Genomic DNA, 16,915 nt, shown 5'->3' with positions numbered 1-16,915 from the left:
AACTGCCTGTAATTTAAAAAGCAGAATATACACTACAGGTATCTTGGCTGGCTGCATCAAAGGTGAAGTTTAATGGTGTCTTGCTCAGAGCCAACATGAAGACATTGCCAACCATTTCCTTTATTTTAACAAGTCCCCAGCACACACAGCATACCTAACACCCAGCTTCCCTTATGATGCCCAACTGTTTTCCAAGAAAAACAATCTAAAGCCTTCTGGTTATCATGGGGACTCCAAAAAAATGAAAACTGACTCCCCTTTTTCCCTCTCACTAGCTGATTATGCTGGCTGCTCAAAGCCACCTGAGTGAAATCAACCCACATTTGACAGCAGTGGATGGCCATCAGTTTTTTTTTGCTCAAATAATTGCTCCAAACCCCTAAATTTTACCTACAGGTACATTGTCAATAAACTGTCCCCTCTTCCCAACAGAGGGAAAAGAACCATGACCATCTGTCTCTGGGCTACAAATGAGTTATGCTGTGTCTGTTCAGCCAGCCAGCTCTGTCTCACCTACAGCACACCTGGCCCACAAACCTCATTTATCTCAAACAGAAAAACCCCAGTCAGCTATTCTCCACCAAACATTTCCACAGCTGAAAGCTCTGGGTGCTTTGTAGTGCCAAACACTTCGTAGCAAGGGAGTGTCTGTGGCCACCCACATTATATTCAAATGTACAAACGAGCCAAGAAGCTTTGCATAAACAACTTGGTACAAAGTGCTGAGATGCTGCTGTATTTCTGCATGACAAGTTCATTACCATTTGGCATTGGCCTATGCTGATGTACAATAAAAAAGAAAAGGGAGAGACAGAGACTCTTCACAGTTACATTAACTTCATTTTATTTAATAAAAAACAGTATCAGATTAAAAATACAAACACTTTGGGTGATTATCCAGCGTTTTTCCCTGTGTGCCTCATAGAGCTCAAACCAACCAAGGACTGGGAGAAAAAAACAGAAAACCCAAAAAATAACACCAAACAATTTTGGCCGGAGCTGTAAAATAATGTTGCACCAATTAAATTACACCAAATATATTATTATACCTTTGAAATGGCTTTCAGACCAATAAATAAAAAAAAAAAAAATTCAAATAAAAAAGTCGACTTTGTATTACAAAAAAATTAAATAAGAATCACAACACTAATAATAACAATGTGCAGTCAAGTTTTTTTTTTTCTTCTCTTCTAGGAATGATAACATGCCAGTAAACATGTAACATGCCAATAACATGCCAGTAAATCCCTACATAACATTTCCAGTTTGGCAGCAAGCAGTCACTCACTCATTCACATTTGTACACAAGGAAGCAGGCCTGGGCAAAAGCCTCGGGAGATAGGAGCCTTTGGGGTGCTCCTTACTGCCCTGCCATGGCTCGCTGAGTTGCCTTCCCTTCATCCTGAAACCTCTATAAATCCATTCAAGGTTTAGTGCCGCATGTGCAGGGAAGGTGTCAATTAGCGTAACCCCACCGAAGTGATGCTTCAGCATGTCAGCGGGACAGCGCTAATTTACACCAGCCAAGGATGTAGCTCTTACACTCCAGGGCACGGGTTAAAAGCCATGGCTGCAAGGCACATCCACCCTTGTTTCAGAAAGGCCATGGAGACTATGTTGAGTTGTTTTAAAATGCACCACAGCAAACCTGTTAACTCGATACACTGCAAAATGGGGTGTTGGTTTGGGATGGGCTAAAAGAGCACATGCAGGGCTTGTGAGAGAAGTTGAGATGTCTGACTATCATACAGAGAGGTACACACCTGTAGAGAATTGACCTGCAGTTGCCCTTCCTAGGCAAAAAACAGTGAGCCAGATTTCACTTGACTGCTTGAGAGCATGTCTCTCAGAGATTTCATGGTATTGATGCCATTTATTTCAGAGCCAAATTTGGTCCAGTGTAAGGAAATAAGTAATAAGTAAAGGTTCTCCATAGAGGCAGATTGATTGATTTAAGGAAACTCAAGTTGTTTCATCTTTATGCTAGGCAGCTCAGTTGATTTTTAGGAGGAACCACCAGACTTAATACCATGATACACTGAATAAGGAATCTGCAAGTGAAATAGCTCCCTGCCCCAGATGCCAACAATTTATGGAGTTATCCCCAATTCCCAAGGAATCCCCAGAGGAACTCTATTCTGTTTCTGCACCACCTCTAGGATTTGGGACACAGGGGGTCAAATTCTGCTTTCAGTTCCAGTTTCAGGGCAGGAGTGAGACCAGAACTTGCCCCATGCTCCTCTGCTCTGGGTATGCATGTAGATACAAGTTTTGCAGCTGTGGATCATTTGACATCATAGGCTGAAACCTGTGATTTAATCACACCAGTGCACCTCCAAGAAAGCCAGGGGCTATGTGCTCACGGAAATGAGACTGAAATGGGCCTGAAGATTCCAGTTTGCCCAGGCCTGTCAAACACACAGTGCCTTTCTGACATAGGCTTACATTCAGGTAATCCAGTAGACCCATGTGGTACCTTTATGGGAGTTGAAGCCTTCAGTCTGGATAGCTGGATATCTGAGAACACAAACACATATCCTTTTTTTTTCCAAACTTGTGTCATTGCACACTCAGTACCAGCTACACTAGGATAGAAGCAGGTCTGCTAACTCTGTTATTAAACCTAACATTATCATTTCATCGCTCAATTCTTTCTGCTCCGTTACCACCTACCTAAAAACATTTTCATATGGAGAAAGGCATCTTCCCACTAACTTTCTGACCTCTATCTGTTTCCTACATGCTACAACCTTTTCCTTACCTAACATTCAGGTCACAAACTACCTGTCACTCCCAAATACTACAAGCTAGAAGCAAGGTGGCACCATTTGCTGACAGTGACTGAACTCTAGATTGGAGGGTCAGGTAACTCTTGAGACCCTTTGTCAGATCCATCTTTATCTGGGCATTCATCTGGCCGGCCATTTTGAAAGAGTCACAAGTGGAACAGATGGGTTGAAATGCCTTAAAAGGTCATTTAGCAGCTGATAACATCCCTTCCTTCCAGATCCCTTTATCATTTCTGTGGCTCTCTTTTTGCTAGTAGGAGCAATAGTTGGAAACAATTTTAGAACTTTCTGCTTACTGAAGAGCAACGGCTTTGGACCCTGTGGGAGGGTCCAGATCTGAGTGCCTGCTCCATCACTTGTCCACAAACACCTCATGGGGTGTTTTTCTGGGGCAAGTCTCTCAGATTATCTGTCCCAGAACATGTTCAGAACCTCTCAGGTCACTCTGGTGGAAGGGACCATGGTGACTGCCTAGCCTGGCCTCCTGCATAATGCAAGTCAAAGATCCCCACTGTGCAATGACTGTATTCAGATGAATAAGTTCAGGGGGAAATAAAGCCTCTCTTTCTAAAAGGCATCCAAACTGGACTTGAAAAATTCAGCTCATCTCTTGATAAAGCTTAACTGATATTAATTAGAAACATCTCAAAACATGTGTCCCTCACTTCCAGTTTTAATTCTGTCTGACTTAGAGCCATCAAATCTTGACGCTTTTGCCAGCTAGCTCCTGATGTGCTTTCCTCACAGACACAAAGACCAAAGGTTTTTCTCTGGTCAGGTAGGTAATATTTTGAGGGAACAAGATTAGAGAAGTGTGAGATGGCTTTGGGGCTACTTTACTAGGAGTTCAGCTAAGTAGGTACAGTCAGCACCTCTGAAGCAAAACCTCCCATTGTCAGCAAATCAGTGACCTGGCTTACTCCATCATAAAGGTACACAGAAAACCTCCCTTCCCTCCTTTTCCATCTTCCCTCCACTAGTTGAGCTTGTTGCAGATCTCTAGGGCTTTCTTGTAGACCTGAGTCACATCATCCATGTCTGTGAGAAGAGAAAAACTGCTGTCCCCCAGACGGTTACGATAACGCTTTAGATACTGTGGCCGTGGGCGGTTCTGAAGTCCTTCGAAGTCTTGGATCTGGAGGAAATTTTCAGCAGAGACACAGCTCCGTATTCTCTGTCTGTTTGGCCTGTTCTCTTGCAAATCCAGCAAATCAAATGAGTCACTGGACAAAATACTGTCATCACTAATCACGCTGGAAGGGCGACTGTAACTTCGAGGTAATGCATCTCCAGGCAGGACCGCTTCTTCCATGGCCTCCAGCGTTGGTGTGTCAGGGCTAATCAAAGCAGATTCAGTGCTGCTGGGAGAATACTTGCTGTTGTGTTTCAAGATGCCCTTACGCCTGCAGGAATGGCTGTAAGACCCATTTCTGGATGGCTCTGTGACCCCTGGAGAAGTGTCACTATTTACTGTCTCATCATTATTGTCCAAGAGTTCAGAAGATTCACTTCGTTCTGGAGAGGAGTAATAGCCAGACTCCCTCTGCTGAGTCTTCTTTAAGATTCCTTTTTTTGGCATGAGTGAAGACTGCTTAGTGCCATATTTGCCAGCTACCTCTACCTCCACAACACTTTTAATGGCTACGCCAGTCCTACACAACTCTTGCTCCAGCTTAAAAGCAGAGGGTAACACTGGACTGACCACTCCTTCAATGAAACCTGCACTGTGAGATCGATGCTCACTGTTGCTCCTTTTCTTCAGGATGCCTTTGGGTCTCTTGGAAGTGGGTTTGGTTGCATTTTCAGCTCCTCCTTCCTGGATGGACTGTGCAATGTCATTTTCCTTTTTTGATTTTTTCAGAGATCTTTGTCTCTCTAGTGTGACTTCAGGACCTTTGGGCTTAGAAAGGCACTTCATTTTGGTATCGGTCTCTGGTTGGAGGCCAGTAGAACGATGATGCCAATCAATGAACCTTGCCAGCAATGGGGACTCAGAGTCCCTCATGGCATCACAGTCACAAACACTACTCTTGTAGCCCCAGTTAACCCACCAGTGGTTGGCAATGTCTTCAATGGTTGCCCGGCGTTCAGGGTTCACCATCAGCATCCATCTGATAAGACCACGAGCATCTATGGATGAAGAATGGCATACAAAATTTTTAGAACATGAGCATTGTTAGCTTTGTCAGTTTAAATTGGAAGCGTGAAGCCAATCAAATGAGCAAAAATAATGTCCTTTACAACAGGAGAAGTGAAAGAGGGCAAGGCTTTGTCCATCAGTCAATGACAGAAAATGCATTTGAGTATTACTTCTTATCAGAAAAATATGATTCACTCTGAGAAATGTACACTGGGCTATCAAATAAATTAATATGTGTACTGTATTAGGTAGTGAATAGCTCCACATTACTGAAGGAAGTCACCAACCAATTGACTCTAATAATGACAAAACTTAGAGGAAAACAAAGGTGAATTGGGATATTTGCTTTTCTATTTATTTTTCCATAAACAGTGTAGTCTTCTGTGTATTTTAAGGGTTTATTTTCATACAGAGAGCAAGAAGACAGAAAATTAAAATGGATAGCAAACAACTGATACAAGATAAATATTAATTTAAATATAATATATACATAGATATTTAAGGCCAGAAGGAGTCATTATAATCAATGACCCAGACTTAGTTGATGCTTTTCTGTCAGGTGACTGCTTAATGTGTTATCCTCTAAGTAGAAGTCACTGCAAACATAGTGGCATTAATTCAGATTTTGGCCTGCCTTCTTGAATAGGAGACTGTGTTGCTCTGACCATTCATCATCTCTCTGCTGTGATATACCACAGTGTAGTTAGAGGATTGATCTGTACTAGTATGTTGTATCAGTTTAAAGCTTGTCTGAACAATTCCACTTGCAATAGCTAACAGATCTTTCACTGTCACACATCTAGTTAAAAGAGCCTGCTACAGCTTCCCCAAGGGAACAAAATCTATCTGCTACAAAATTGTAATTTCAAAAGGGCTTTTGGTAAATGCTGTATCCAGATGGGCATTTACAGTAGATGAAGTCAGTAGGGGATGAGATTTTTTTTTCTGCATCATTCTAATATGACACCAAATCATGTTGGAAGGGACCAGACAAACTCTCCATCCTGAACTCCTGTTAGTTCAGTACACGGCCCTCCCTCCTTTTACATACCTGAGGTCTGTGTTGGCTCACGATATTCTCCACTGCTGATCTGCCTGATGAGATTTTTGTGATCGAAGCCATCAAAGGGCATCGTTCCATAAACCAGAGTGTAAAGCAATACACCAAGGGCCCAGCTGTCAACCTGAAATACAGACACAACACATGTGAAGCCCAGGGAAGCTGATCCCTGCCCTTCTCCCCGCCATTAGCACCACAAGAGCAGCGTTATGTCCAGCTGCACCTGCTGGTGGGCAAACTGGTATCTAACACCTCACTAACCACTCACAGGCAAAGCAAACAAAAGCAAACTAAGGCAGCTTAAGAACTTTAAACATGGGACAGACCCGAGCGAACTCACACATACAATAACATTCGCAATAAGACTAACCCTCAAGAACACTATCATCAAAGACATCCCCATACCAGCACAGAAAAGCTGACCCTTCTTACCTCTGGGCCTCTGTAAGGTCGTCCATTAACTATTTCAGGGGAAGCATAGAGTGGGCTTCCACAAAAGGTCTGCAGAAACTTGTCTTTATGATAAAGGTTGGAGAGTCCGAAATCAGCAATCTGCAAATAGAATTCCAAAAGGCCTCTGTAGTAATAATTATATCTTAACAAAACAAAAAAATCCTTTTCCAGGAAAGACTTAGCTATATTTGACTCTGCTGTAGTGCAGGGATCTTGATGTGGATAATCTCTCAAGTTCCCTGGCCAACCCATTATTCTATAATTTTTTAACTTTTCTCTCTACAGACCTTTCAGAGAAGAAAGATTCACAGGTTAAATCTTCCCAATCAGGGACAAGGATGTTTTGGTTCCACTCACAGACAGGTCACCAACTGACTGTAACCATCAGTCAGTAATTTTATCCTGGATGAACTGCATATGCTTGCAAAAACAATTTCACACTGTGAGGCACTGGGCCTGCTGTCCACTGATTGCTCTTCATCTTGTTTAATCATTAATACCAAAGGAAAGCAAATAGAAAGTACCACCCCTCTTATCACACACATGCAAGCCAGAAGCCAAATTCAACAGGAGGAGTGAGGCAGGAATGTTGCAGGAAACTAAGCCTTAGAGAAGAAAGTAATTTTTTAAATCATCTGGAACATAGCTATGCTTGAATGAGATGGAAAGTGAGGCAGTTGCTAACTCTTCCAGATTCAGGGACACCAGGCAGAGGAAGCTGAGCTGTTAAGCCCATGAGATGTCTATCATGAGGTAATAAACACAAGTCTGATTCCTAACTGGAAACAATGGGCCCAAATCTGGTTTTCCCAACACAAACAAAACTTCCCTTGAGACTATTGGGAATTTTGCCCACGTAGGAATTGCAGGATCAGGTCCAAATATTTTGTTTACTTCAATTCTCTGTTCTTGTTCTTACAAAACAAAGGCTGAGGATAGCAACACTGAATATTCCCACAACCTTTGCATTTTCTTTGTTTCTCTAGCACAAGGCAACACATCTCATTTTTTTACTTGTTTAAAACCCAAATGCTTCTGCTTTGCAAAGATACTTGCATTACTGCCCACTATTGACATAAGGCACACATAAAAGACATAAAGCACAGGCATTAAAAAGGTATTACAGCTTTAAGAGATAGGAGTTTTGTCTGGGTTTTCTTCACCTTATTCATGTATTTTCTACCAGAGAGAAATTAAATCCCAGGAATTTTCACAAGACAAAAATTCATGGAAACACAAACTGAACGGAAAAGAAAAGGATTTACCAGCAGCATCATTCACTCCTGGTTTTCTAGAATGTCCATCATCGGAGCCTCTAATAACTGTTGAATTACGACACTTAGTGACCTCTCGGGAGAGGCAAAGTCTTTGTCTCTACTATCTAAACTTCTACAGCTACACAGAAACATGACATAGTCGAAACCAAAACAGAAACATATATACACTTCATAAGTAGATACACATATAGCTGTTAGATACTTTCATGTTAGAAATATAAACTTTTTTTAAACATCATTTTCACACAAATTTTAAAGTCACAGGTCAGATACAAGATTTCACGCTTTACCCTCTCCTATTTTGATGTTCTGCTTGTGCAGGTGTTTTACCAACAATTTGGACTCATCCTGCTCAAAGAGCAGCTGATTTCTGCTCATTAATGTTAATTCATCTCACTATGAGAGATTGAATTCATAGATTGAATTCACTCAGTCCCTCCAACAGTGTATTATCAACCCTCAGCAGAAAATTCAACCCTTAAATAAATGCGGTTTGTAAAATCTTCATTGTATGGCTGGAATGTCATTGAAAACAGCTGGTGTACAATTGCAGTCTGCAAACATATTCTCATGGCTCAGATTGCACTTAATTGCCCTGAATTCCACTTTCTTATCAAGTCACCCCGCCTGGTTTGCAGGAAGTTGGTTTTAAGCCTTATGAAGTGTGCCCTGTCAATCAGGGGAAGAATGGGATCATTTCAGTGTTAAAAATTCGTGCTGGTCATTGATTTTTATTTTAGTTCAGGATGCAGCTAAGACAAGGACAAACACTGCACAGTGTGATTCCTTATGAAAATACATTCCCTAACACCATGGAATGTATAAAATGCATGTGGATGTCCACAAATATATATATAGGGATACGCATACCATTGTTCACTCTAAGAAACTCAGACTTGGGCATTCATGTTTTCATTTTGACCATTCAGGAAAAGAGTATTTATGTTACAGTCCACTCCCATACTCACAGACTGATGTTTATCAGCTTTTCCCATTAAAACTGTCATGCCCCCCAAAACAAGATTAATAGAAGCCAACATTACTTCATGTTCTTGGCACTTAAATGGAACTAAGGCATCAAGTCAAAAAAACTTCCTAAATTAGGAGGAGCCGGAAAGTAGAGTTTTATTCCCCTCACTTCAGCAGTGTATGTTTCATATTTACTGTTAGCTGTGATAAACCAGATGTAATTTATTGTTAAAGTGTGGAATATAAATTCCACAAAGTTCACACTCATGGAAATTGTCAGTTCTATCTCACTTAAAAATCTGTCTTTCTGTACTGCAGATAGAGAAATAATTAGGTCTCTTAAAGCACATGAAATGTATGTGCAGTCGGTGAGACTTCCGGCAAGGTAAATCCCAATTACATACACTTACTCTGTATATACGAAACCCTCATGGGTTTTTAGTGGTTAGTCTGATTGGTGTCCCCTTACCAGCCCAAGAGAAGGTGCAGTTAGTAGGATTATGTTACTACTATACTTGCATTTTTCTCTCCTTCTATCACTTTGGGGTTGATCATATGGTTTACGTCAACCTCTGCTAGACGTCTCTTTTAGGTGCAATTCCCAGCCCAGGAGCCGCCACAGCTCTACTGTGAACAAGGAGGCCCCTCCATCGAGCCAGGCTGCATGACAGAGGTGTCCCTGGGGGCAGCCTATGGCATGGGGCAGGAACACAGTATTTGGATAGTCCAGCACGAGGCATTAACTCCCCACCTGCCACACTAGACAGCAGTTGCTCTCCACCTCCTTGCATGCAGTTTTGGAGGTTTAGGCACTGGGGAGAACTGCAGTGCTTGGGGACATATGGTCCTTATCAGACTAAACTGCAGGAGCTATGGGCAAATGGAGGCAGCTACGTATTTGCCCCGCTGCTATTTCTTCTAGTAAATCCATAGCTGCAATGAATCAAAAACTAGCATGCTTCATCCTTTCAAAATTAATGAAGAGAAGGCACCACCAGAAGGCTTTTTTAAAGACCACCAAAGGCAAATGCTTAAAGCCATCATGAATCTCTTCCCACAAAGGGCAGCTTTTTCAATGCTTTGGAGCTGCCTTAGCTCTCCTGCCTGTCTGACCCTGTCCACCTCCAGCTGTTTTAGGATGATGAACAATTACATCCTCTTGATGGGATGACAATGCCAGTGAGAGGCTGCTCTGCCACTGCATGGAAGGGGCAGCAGCTGTACCCACCCCAGGAACCCAGGGTGAGCAGAGGGGGTAGCTCCAAGCTGCCTACAGCTGCAGGGTGGAAGTCACCAAGTGCAGGCAGCTGAAAGGAGTAAATTTTAAGGTGGTGTTGTTACCATCTGGCACATGAATGTGGCAGAGCTTATACATGCTCCAGAAACCCTTTGCCATGTTATTTCTGTAAAGAACATGGCACCATGACAACAAGGTAAGAAAGTAAATAATGCTCTTCTGGCCTGGGAGGCTGCAGTGTCTTAGTAAGATTTAGCTCTAAGACTCTGCCCCACTGTTGACCTCCACAGACAGGCCAGATCCCAGGAGAAACACTCACGCTCTGGGTTTCTGCTACATAGTTGGGTGTGCATCTGGGGAGCAAGGCAAGGTACTGTGGGATTAATTGGCTGGATGAACTCCATGTATGCCATAGATATGCATGTGTGTTCAGTCTCACAACTGTTTAAAACTCCTCTTATTCACTTACGCTTGCTGCATTTAGGGGTTTTATATAATAGTTTGCAGGAAATAGTACCACATACACCAAGTCCCTGAAAAACCTAACTCTTCAAAATGTGTAATTTTTTGTCAGCTTCCACACACTGGTGTTTCCTAATGGCTGTACTCTAACACATGACTGTTTCCAGAGACTTTTACTCACCATGTAACTCTTAAAAATAAAAAAAGCTGATTATGTCTCCATACACTCCTTGACCTTCACTTAATTAGCTAAAACTTAAGAATGCTTTCCAAGTTAGTATTATGTAAAATGGCTTGGGGCCCTTTCAGGTCGGATAATAATTTCTAATGGATTACTTGTCCTCTTTATTTCCTGTTTTAAAAGTATTGCTTAAGCTGCTATACAGGGATGTATTTTTACAACATCTTATTTTTTCTTCACATTACTATGACATGTTTTTGGAAATCATAACGTATAGATCACTGGCTTCTTCAAAATCATGTATTTAATTGCACATTGTACCCAAGAATAAAGGGATTCCTTTAATTTTCTTATTTTTTAAAATCAAACTGCCAATTTTGTATCTGTTTGTAATCCACTGAATGAAATATAAATACTAGGAAAGTACACATAAGACTATCACTCCATTTCCAGAAAATGCCTTCCACTGAGTATTTGAAGCCATCAGTCAATACCAAACCCCAATTTTTTTTTCTGCCTGAATAAAACACATATAAATATTCTCAGAACGAGGACCTGATAAATTTACTCCTAATAAATAATTTACAGTTCCATATGTGTTTCCTTGGCAACGGTTACTGTTTAGTGAAACAAAAAAAATGTGGGAAGTAAAATTCTGTGCAAGTAACATAGAAACCACAGTAACATATTCAAAGCTTCAGCATCAGGGAAACAGTGGCAGTATGCTTAACATTGAGTATTCAGAGCTGACTTTAGCCACAAGGTGTAAAAAACCAGAACATGGAGAAAAAGGAAAACCACACCAAACGCCACCTCCTGAAACAATCAAAATTCAAACGCTATTGATTGTAAGATGTATGAAATATCTACAAGTTCAGTCTGTTTTTCAGTTTCATGAGATCCTTTGCAAATACAGTTAGTAGGGGACAGCAAGGAAGCTTGCAGCCACTTGCCCATGCCTGCTCAGAGACCTTAAGACTGAAGAGAAGTACCTGAGGAAAGTAACTGGAAATAGGCAAAATACCTACACAGCAGCTTAAACACAGCACAAGTCAGGAAAGGGAAACCCTCAACAAAAAAAGGTCCAAATGATAGGAAGGTATGTGGGGAGGTACGGATACATGAACCTCTCCCACAGCAGTGCCACTCACTACGGCAGCTGGAATGCCTCTGTGGTTTTGAAGCCTCTGGATCATGGTCTGAATTGAACACAAAGCTACCTGTCCCTTCTCTGTCCTTGTGTTCTACCAACAGGAGGATTAGACTCCCATAAAGAAGAGAGAGGCGGGAGAGGAGCCTTCCAACAAAGCTGAGCTCCCCAGAGGCTTGGGGAAGTGATTGGTTTTGCATATGAGGACCACAGTGCAGACATCCAGCCCACGGCAGCTAGCGAATTCCTCAAATTCCTCTTTTCTCTCAAGAATTCTCTGATTAGCTGGGAAGATAGTTTAGCGCGCAATGTGGAAAGAAAGGTCATCCTGCCTGCGGAAGTCTGATTCGTATACAATGTCCCAGAAAGGCTACTTCTCATTTTCAGCGCTGCTGAGAACAGCTCTGGCTGCTGCAGCCAGTGTCCCTGTAGGAACAGGACTGGGGAGGTTTGCTCTGACACTGGATGCTAACAGCAAAACATCCAAATATTGCATTGGATGGGCCTTCTGTAAAAGCCTATTTTTGGAAACCACATATTTATGTGCCTTTAATCCACTAGTTGATCCAAGTTAGCTTCTGTCATCAGCATTACACAGATGGCAGCTACCACATGTTACTTTCCATTTCCATTCCACATCAGCTTAAAATGAAGACAGTCTCTCCAGCATGGAGCGCAGAAGGCAGTGCATGCAGCCCCGTGGCTTTCAGGGCAGACAAAAGGAAGACTCAGGCTATTTAGGTATTTGGCTATGCAAGTAGCTCCTTGATTATGTTTTTAATTAAACAAGGATGCTCAAGCATCAGCAGAAACTCTTCTGGCTTTCCTCCCGCTGCTTGTTTGCCCATAGATGAGCCCAACCAGCCATCCTTACATCCAGCTACCCAGGGAGGAACAAAGTTGAAAGTGAAACAGGTTCAGCCACTTGGAAATTACACTTATTTTATATAGGAATATATATAGGATATATATGGAAAATTACACTGGAAATGAAATCTGTGTATTATTTAACTTAATGATACAGCTATAAAAAAATGAAAGAAAAAGATGGGGAAAAAAATTATTCCCATGCCTTCACTGGGGAGAAATGACATGGAAATGACATCACTGACATCACTATCCAAAGTATACGTTTGTGTCTGAAGTTCCAAGGCCATTTCCTAATGAAGCACATGTGCTTTACTAGGTTTATTTTGAAACTCTATTTGCTTATTTTCCAGCCATGATCAAAAGAACATTCTGTGTAGTGTTCTGTAGGAGGCACTTGAACCCTGTAGACCAGAACAGTTTTTTCCTACCCTCAGAAGCAGCCAGCAATAATATCATTTGTACAATAAACCTGACTGCACGAAACGCTCAGTGTTTTCTACCAGTAAATAGATGCTGCATTGGGAATTGTGGCACTTGCGTGGCAAGACAGGGCCTTCTCCCCCAAGGTATGCAAAACTTCATTTAGTGTGTATTACTGGTAATCAATGGTGTCTTCCTTCCCCAACCTCCAAACTCCTGAGCCTCTTGCCAGATGCTGTTGCTTAGTAGCTGTTGCCATAACACTAGCTCTTCTAATACCTTGGATAAAAATGTTAAAAAACATGCAAAACCATTCTGAGAAACAGAGAAAAAGAATCCTACCTTAATATTAAAATTGTCATCAAGAAGGATGTTTTCCAATTTTAGGTCCCTGTGGACAACACCGTTCTGAAACAAGAAAGAAAAAAATGGAAGAAAACATGAGAAAATACTGGGAAAATTAAAGGTGAGCTGGCAGGGTGGTCTTTTCAGGGCTGATTTCACTGTCATAACACTCCTGGCCCAGTGACTAGTGACAGGCTCTATATTAGTCACTTGGTATGTGGTTATGGGAAGGATGACTGGAATCTGTCCTCCCACAAAGACTCTAAAACAGCAGGGGGGGCGGGGGGTGGAGGGCGAGGGGGTGTCTTTTCGGAACTTAATTTCATCCTGGATCCTGCCCCCACTGTGTGAAAGCAATATATTCTTCCCAGGCACCAGAAAAAAATATCTGTCAATGACGTTAGTGCCTACAAAAGCCCTCATTCTTCCAGTGTGCAGCCATGTGGACTGGAGGAGTTATAATCCTGAAGGACTGTAAATGTTAGAGATGGAAGTGAACAAGCTGGGTTTAGATCAGAGTCTTCTTTAAAGAAATTTGGCAAAATCAACTGCACCAGGAATGGCACTGCAGCTTTTCAGCACTGCGCAGTGAGGACTTTGAAAAACTCCCCTGTTTATCAGAATTCAAGTAGAGATTTAAGTGTTAAAGAATTCAAATAAAAAATTATGTTAGGTGCTCACTGTATTTAGCTTCATACAAGTTTTGGCTCTATGAGGTTGGTTCATAAGCAGGGCTAGAAGGTCCATGATGACAGCCAGTCAGCTACCTTGGGTTTAATTGCTTAAATTGTCATTCCAAGTGGGTACCATGATGGATAAGGTCATTTGCAAATGGTATCTTTCTACATCATCTCCCACTACATTTGAAAAAATTACTTTTACCTATCCAGAATGAGTAAATGCTAAAGCTCATACGTGAACCTCATACCTTTCTCTTGGCTTTTTCTTTCATATATTGTATCTTCTATTCTAAAGTTGTTCACTAGTATATTCAAATTGCAAACTATCATTTGTTTGAATGCATTAATACAAATGCTGTAGAAGTTATATGGGATGCCTTCTCTAGTTTATGCTGGAATTTTTGGTTTTTAATGTCAGGAGAACTATTTCAAAGGAAAAATGCAATGTAGGGCTAAAGTAAGGAAGTGGCTGGTATCTGCCATAACACAGGAAAACATCATTAGTCTTTAAAAACAGGCACTAGTTCAGTGTTGCACTTTTAATGAAGATCTCCTGCTGTACTAATAAAATCACATGCTCTGATACTTAATAATGAATGCTGTTGCCTCAGACATGCTTTGAAATATGTCAGTAATCAGCCTTCAAATAGCATTTTTTAATATTAAATCCTTTGCTCACCTTGTGGCAGTAATGTACAGCAGAGACTATTTGTCGAAAGAAGTGTCTTGTCTCTCTTTCACTTAATCGCCGTCTCTCACTGATGTAATCATACAACTCTCCTTTACTTGCGTACTCCATGATGATCACAATCTTATCTTTATTTTCAAACACTGCACAGAATAAAAGAAAAGAAAAAACACCACAGTTGATCCAACATTTGAAAACTGACACTTTAAAGAGTGAAGAAGACTCGGGATGTCTGATCACATCCTACATCACCACTGAAGCCTGGAAATACATACCTATCCCACTGCAAAAAGCAAGTTCCAAAGCTACTTTCTACCAGAGGAAGTTTACAACATCTCAGACCAAAAGACGGAAGTTGAGGCTGTCTTCACTTTCATATGGCTACATGAAGGAAGCTCTTTGCCTCAACAATATGGGGTCACAGGGTGGCAAAGTCAACTTGATCCTAGTGAGGTAGGGGGATACTTGTGCCAGTGACACCTGAATACTAGCTCCTGCTCCAACAGGGACCTCCTCTTACCAGTAGACCTCTTGAAGCCATAGAACAGGAGCAAACTGGAGCCCTCACATCATTTAGAAAGGGTTAATAGAAGGCATAATAAATTCTTGTCTTCAATGAATGTTTGATACAGGATTGCCATTTGGCTTACAATAGCTGTTGGCTAGCTTTCACCTACCATCAAAATCCAACAAGTGAACTCATACACGTGTCCTCTTCCATCCCAAGGCTGCGAACCAACACGGTGGGCATGGACGCTTGAGCTAGCTGTGGCTGCAACATCACCAGAGCTGTACAGCTCTTGTCAGTATGGCTCTGTACCCCACCTCATACACCCAACTCATCCTCAAGCTTACTTATCTCCTGCCACCACTTCATGTGCCACTGCACGCCTTAGATGGCACGCTGTAATCCTCTGTCACTCGCGCAGAGCCGGCAGCAGTGCACAACTCTGACGTAAGCAGTGAAAGGAAAATTCGTCTAATACACATCATGACCTGAGTCTTCTTTGGGGCTAAGAGTACTCTGTGTCACATGCTGTCAAGGACTTCACTGTGAGTGGCAGATAACTAATACTTAATCTAGTAAAACAGGCTGTTAGTTTGGAATTGCCATAATGCCCTGGCATTCCCTTCTGTCACCAAAAATCCACTGCAACCCACTGGAAACTTCCTGCACCTGCCATAAATAACCACTGCTAGATGAAAACATGGTAATTTTCCTTTTCTTTTTATCTGTGGCAGCAGCCTGCTTAGGCTAGGTCACACTAGCAGCAAGGCACTTACAAATTAATGAGGTTAAAGGGTTTATTACAAATGGATGCTAGTTTTGACCAGCCCTACTGGAATGATGCCTCCCTATATCTCTTCAGTAAAGCTCAGCCAGTAGTCCTTAGTGATTTTAAAAAAAAAAAAAATCAACCTTCAGCTTTTGCAGTGAAATGTGAAGCTGCCTCTCTCAACACACAGATTCTTGCTTCTCTTAGGCTTTGTCTCATGTCCTCTCACACCTTGTCACTCAAATCTACAAGCCAAAGCCTTTGCAGTTCCCTCTAACACCCTTGAACCCCAGCCAAGCAGCTCTGATAAAAGGGAGAGCAAACAGCCAGATAAAATTGGCTGCTTACTTGTCTGCTGGCCTCACTGTACCCCGAAGCAGAGGCTCCTGCAAGTGATTACATCCTATGTGCATCCTCATTAGCAATAAACTTCGGAAACTGGACAAGCCATCTCTGGATGGATTATACATACAGTATCCTTTCCAAGAATGACAGACTGATATTGTCTGGGAAAAACTGAACGTGCCCCGTGTCATATAGGGAAGTGCTGTGGTGTGTTATCAATAAAGGGTAATGCACACATTTGTTTTTCTGAGCTTGGAAAGGCTTGTTAGGTATACGCTTGTTTAAGAAGGCAAAAAGAAATGGTTTCAGTAAGCTGAGACAAATCACTAAAAATGCTCTAATTTAAGAGATCTGCTTTAAAACAAACAAACAACACAACAACAAAAAATCCGCACTCCCCCCAAAAACCCAGCTGATTCCATGAGTTAGGGTTTATTGTATTCACATACAGGCAAAGTTGCCACATGGCACTATTGATCTCAGTGCACTCTCATGGGAGTGCACATCCCAAGCAGTTCCAACCGAGGACCACTCTCAGCTATGGGCTCTTCCCACCCCACTCCCCCAGCTGT

General features: G+C 41.8%; 1 protein-coding gene across 1 annotated transcript in view; it reads right to left on the bottom strand.

Annotated features, from left to right (window-relative positions):
- Positions 1-820: 820 nt before the first annotated feature.
- Positions 821-16,915, bottom strand: part of NUAK1 (NUAK family kinase 1) — a 48,218-nt gene continuing 32,123 nt past the window's right edge. The window contains exons 3-7 of the mRNA XM_027680425.1: positions 14,713-14,864; positions 13,351-13,416; positions 6,422-6,541; positions 5,981-6,113; positions 821-4,919 (exon numbers count right to left, since the gene is read on the bottom strand). Coding sequence (XP_027536226.1) covers positions 3,766-4,919; positions 5,981-6,113; positions 6,422-6,541; positions 13,351-13,416; positions 14,713-14,864 — 1,625 coding nt within the window. The 3' untranslated portion in view covers positions 821-3,765. The remainder of the gene's footprint in view (positions 4,920-5,980; positions 6,114-6,421; positions 6,542-13,350; positions 13,417-14,712; positions 14,865-16,915) is intronic.

This window comes from Neopelma chrysocephalum, unplaced genomic scaffold (genome assembly GCF_003984885.1).
Source record: "Neopelma chrysocephalum unplaced genomic scaffold, ASM398488v2 Primary Assembly neopelma1_59, whole genome shotgun sequence".
Lineage (NCBI taxonomy): Eukaryota > Metazoa > Chordata > Aves > Passeriformes > Pipridae > Neopelma > Neopelma chrysocephalum.
Note: the sequence above shows the minus strand (reverse complement) of the source record. Positions and strands in the feature narration are given on the sequence as shown.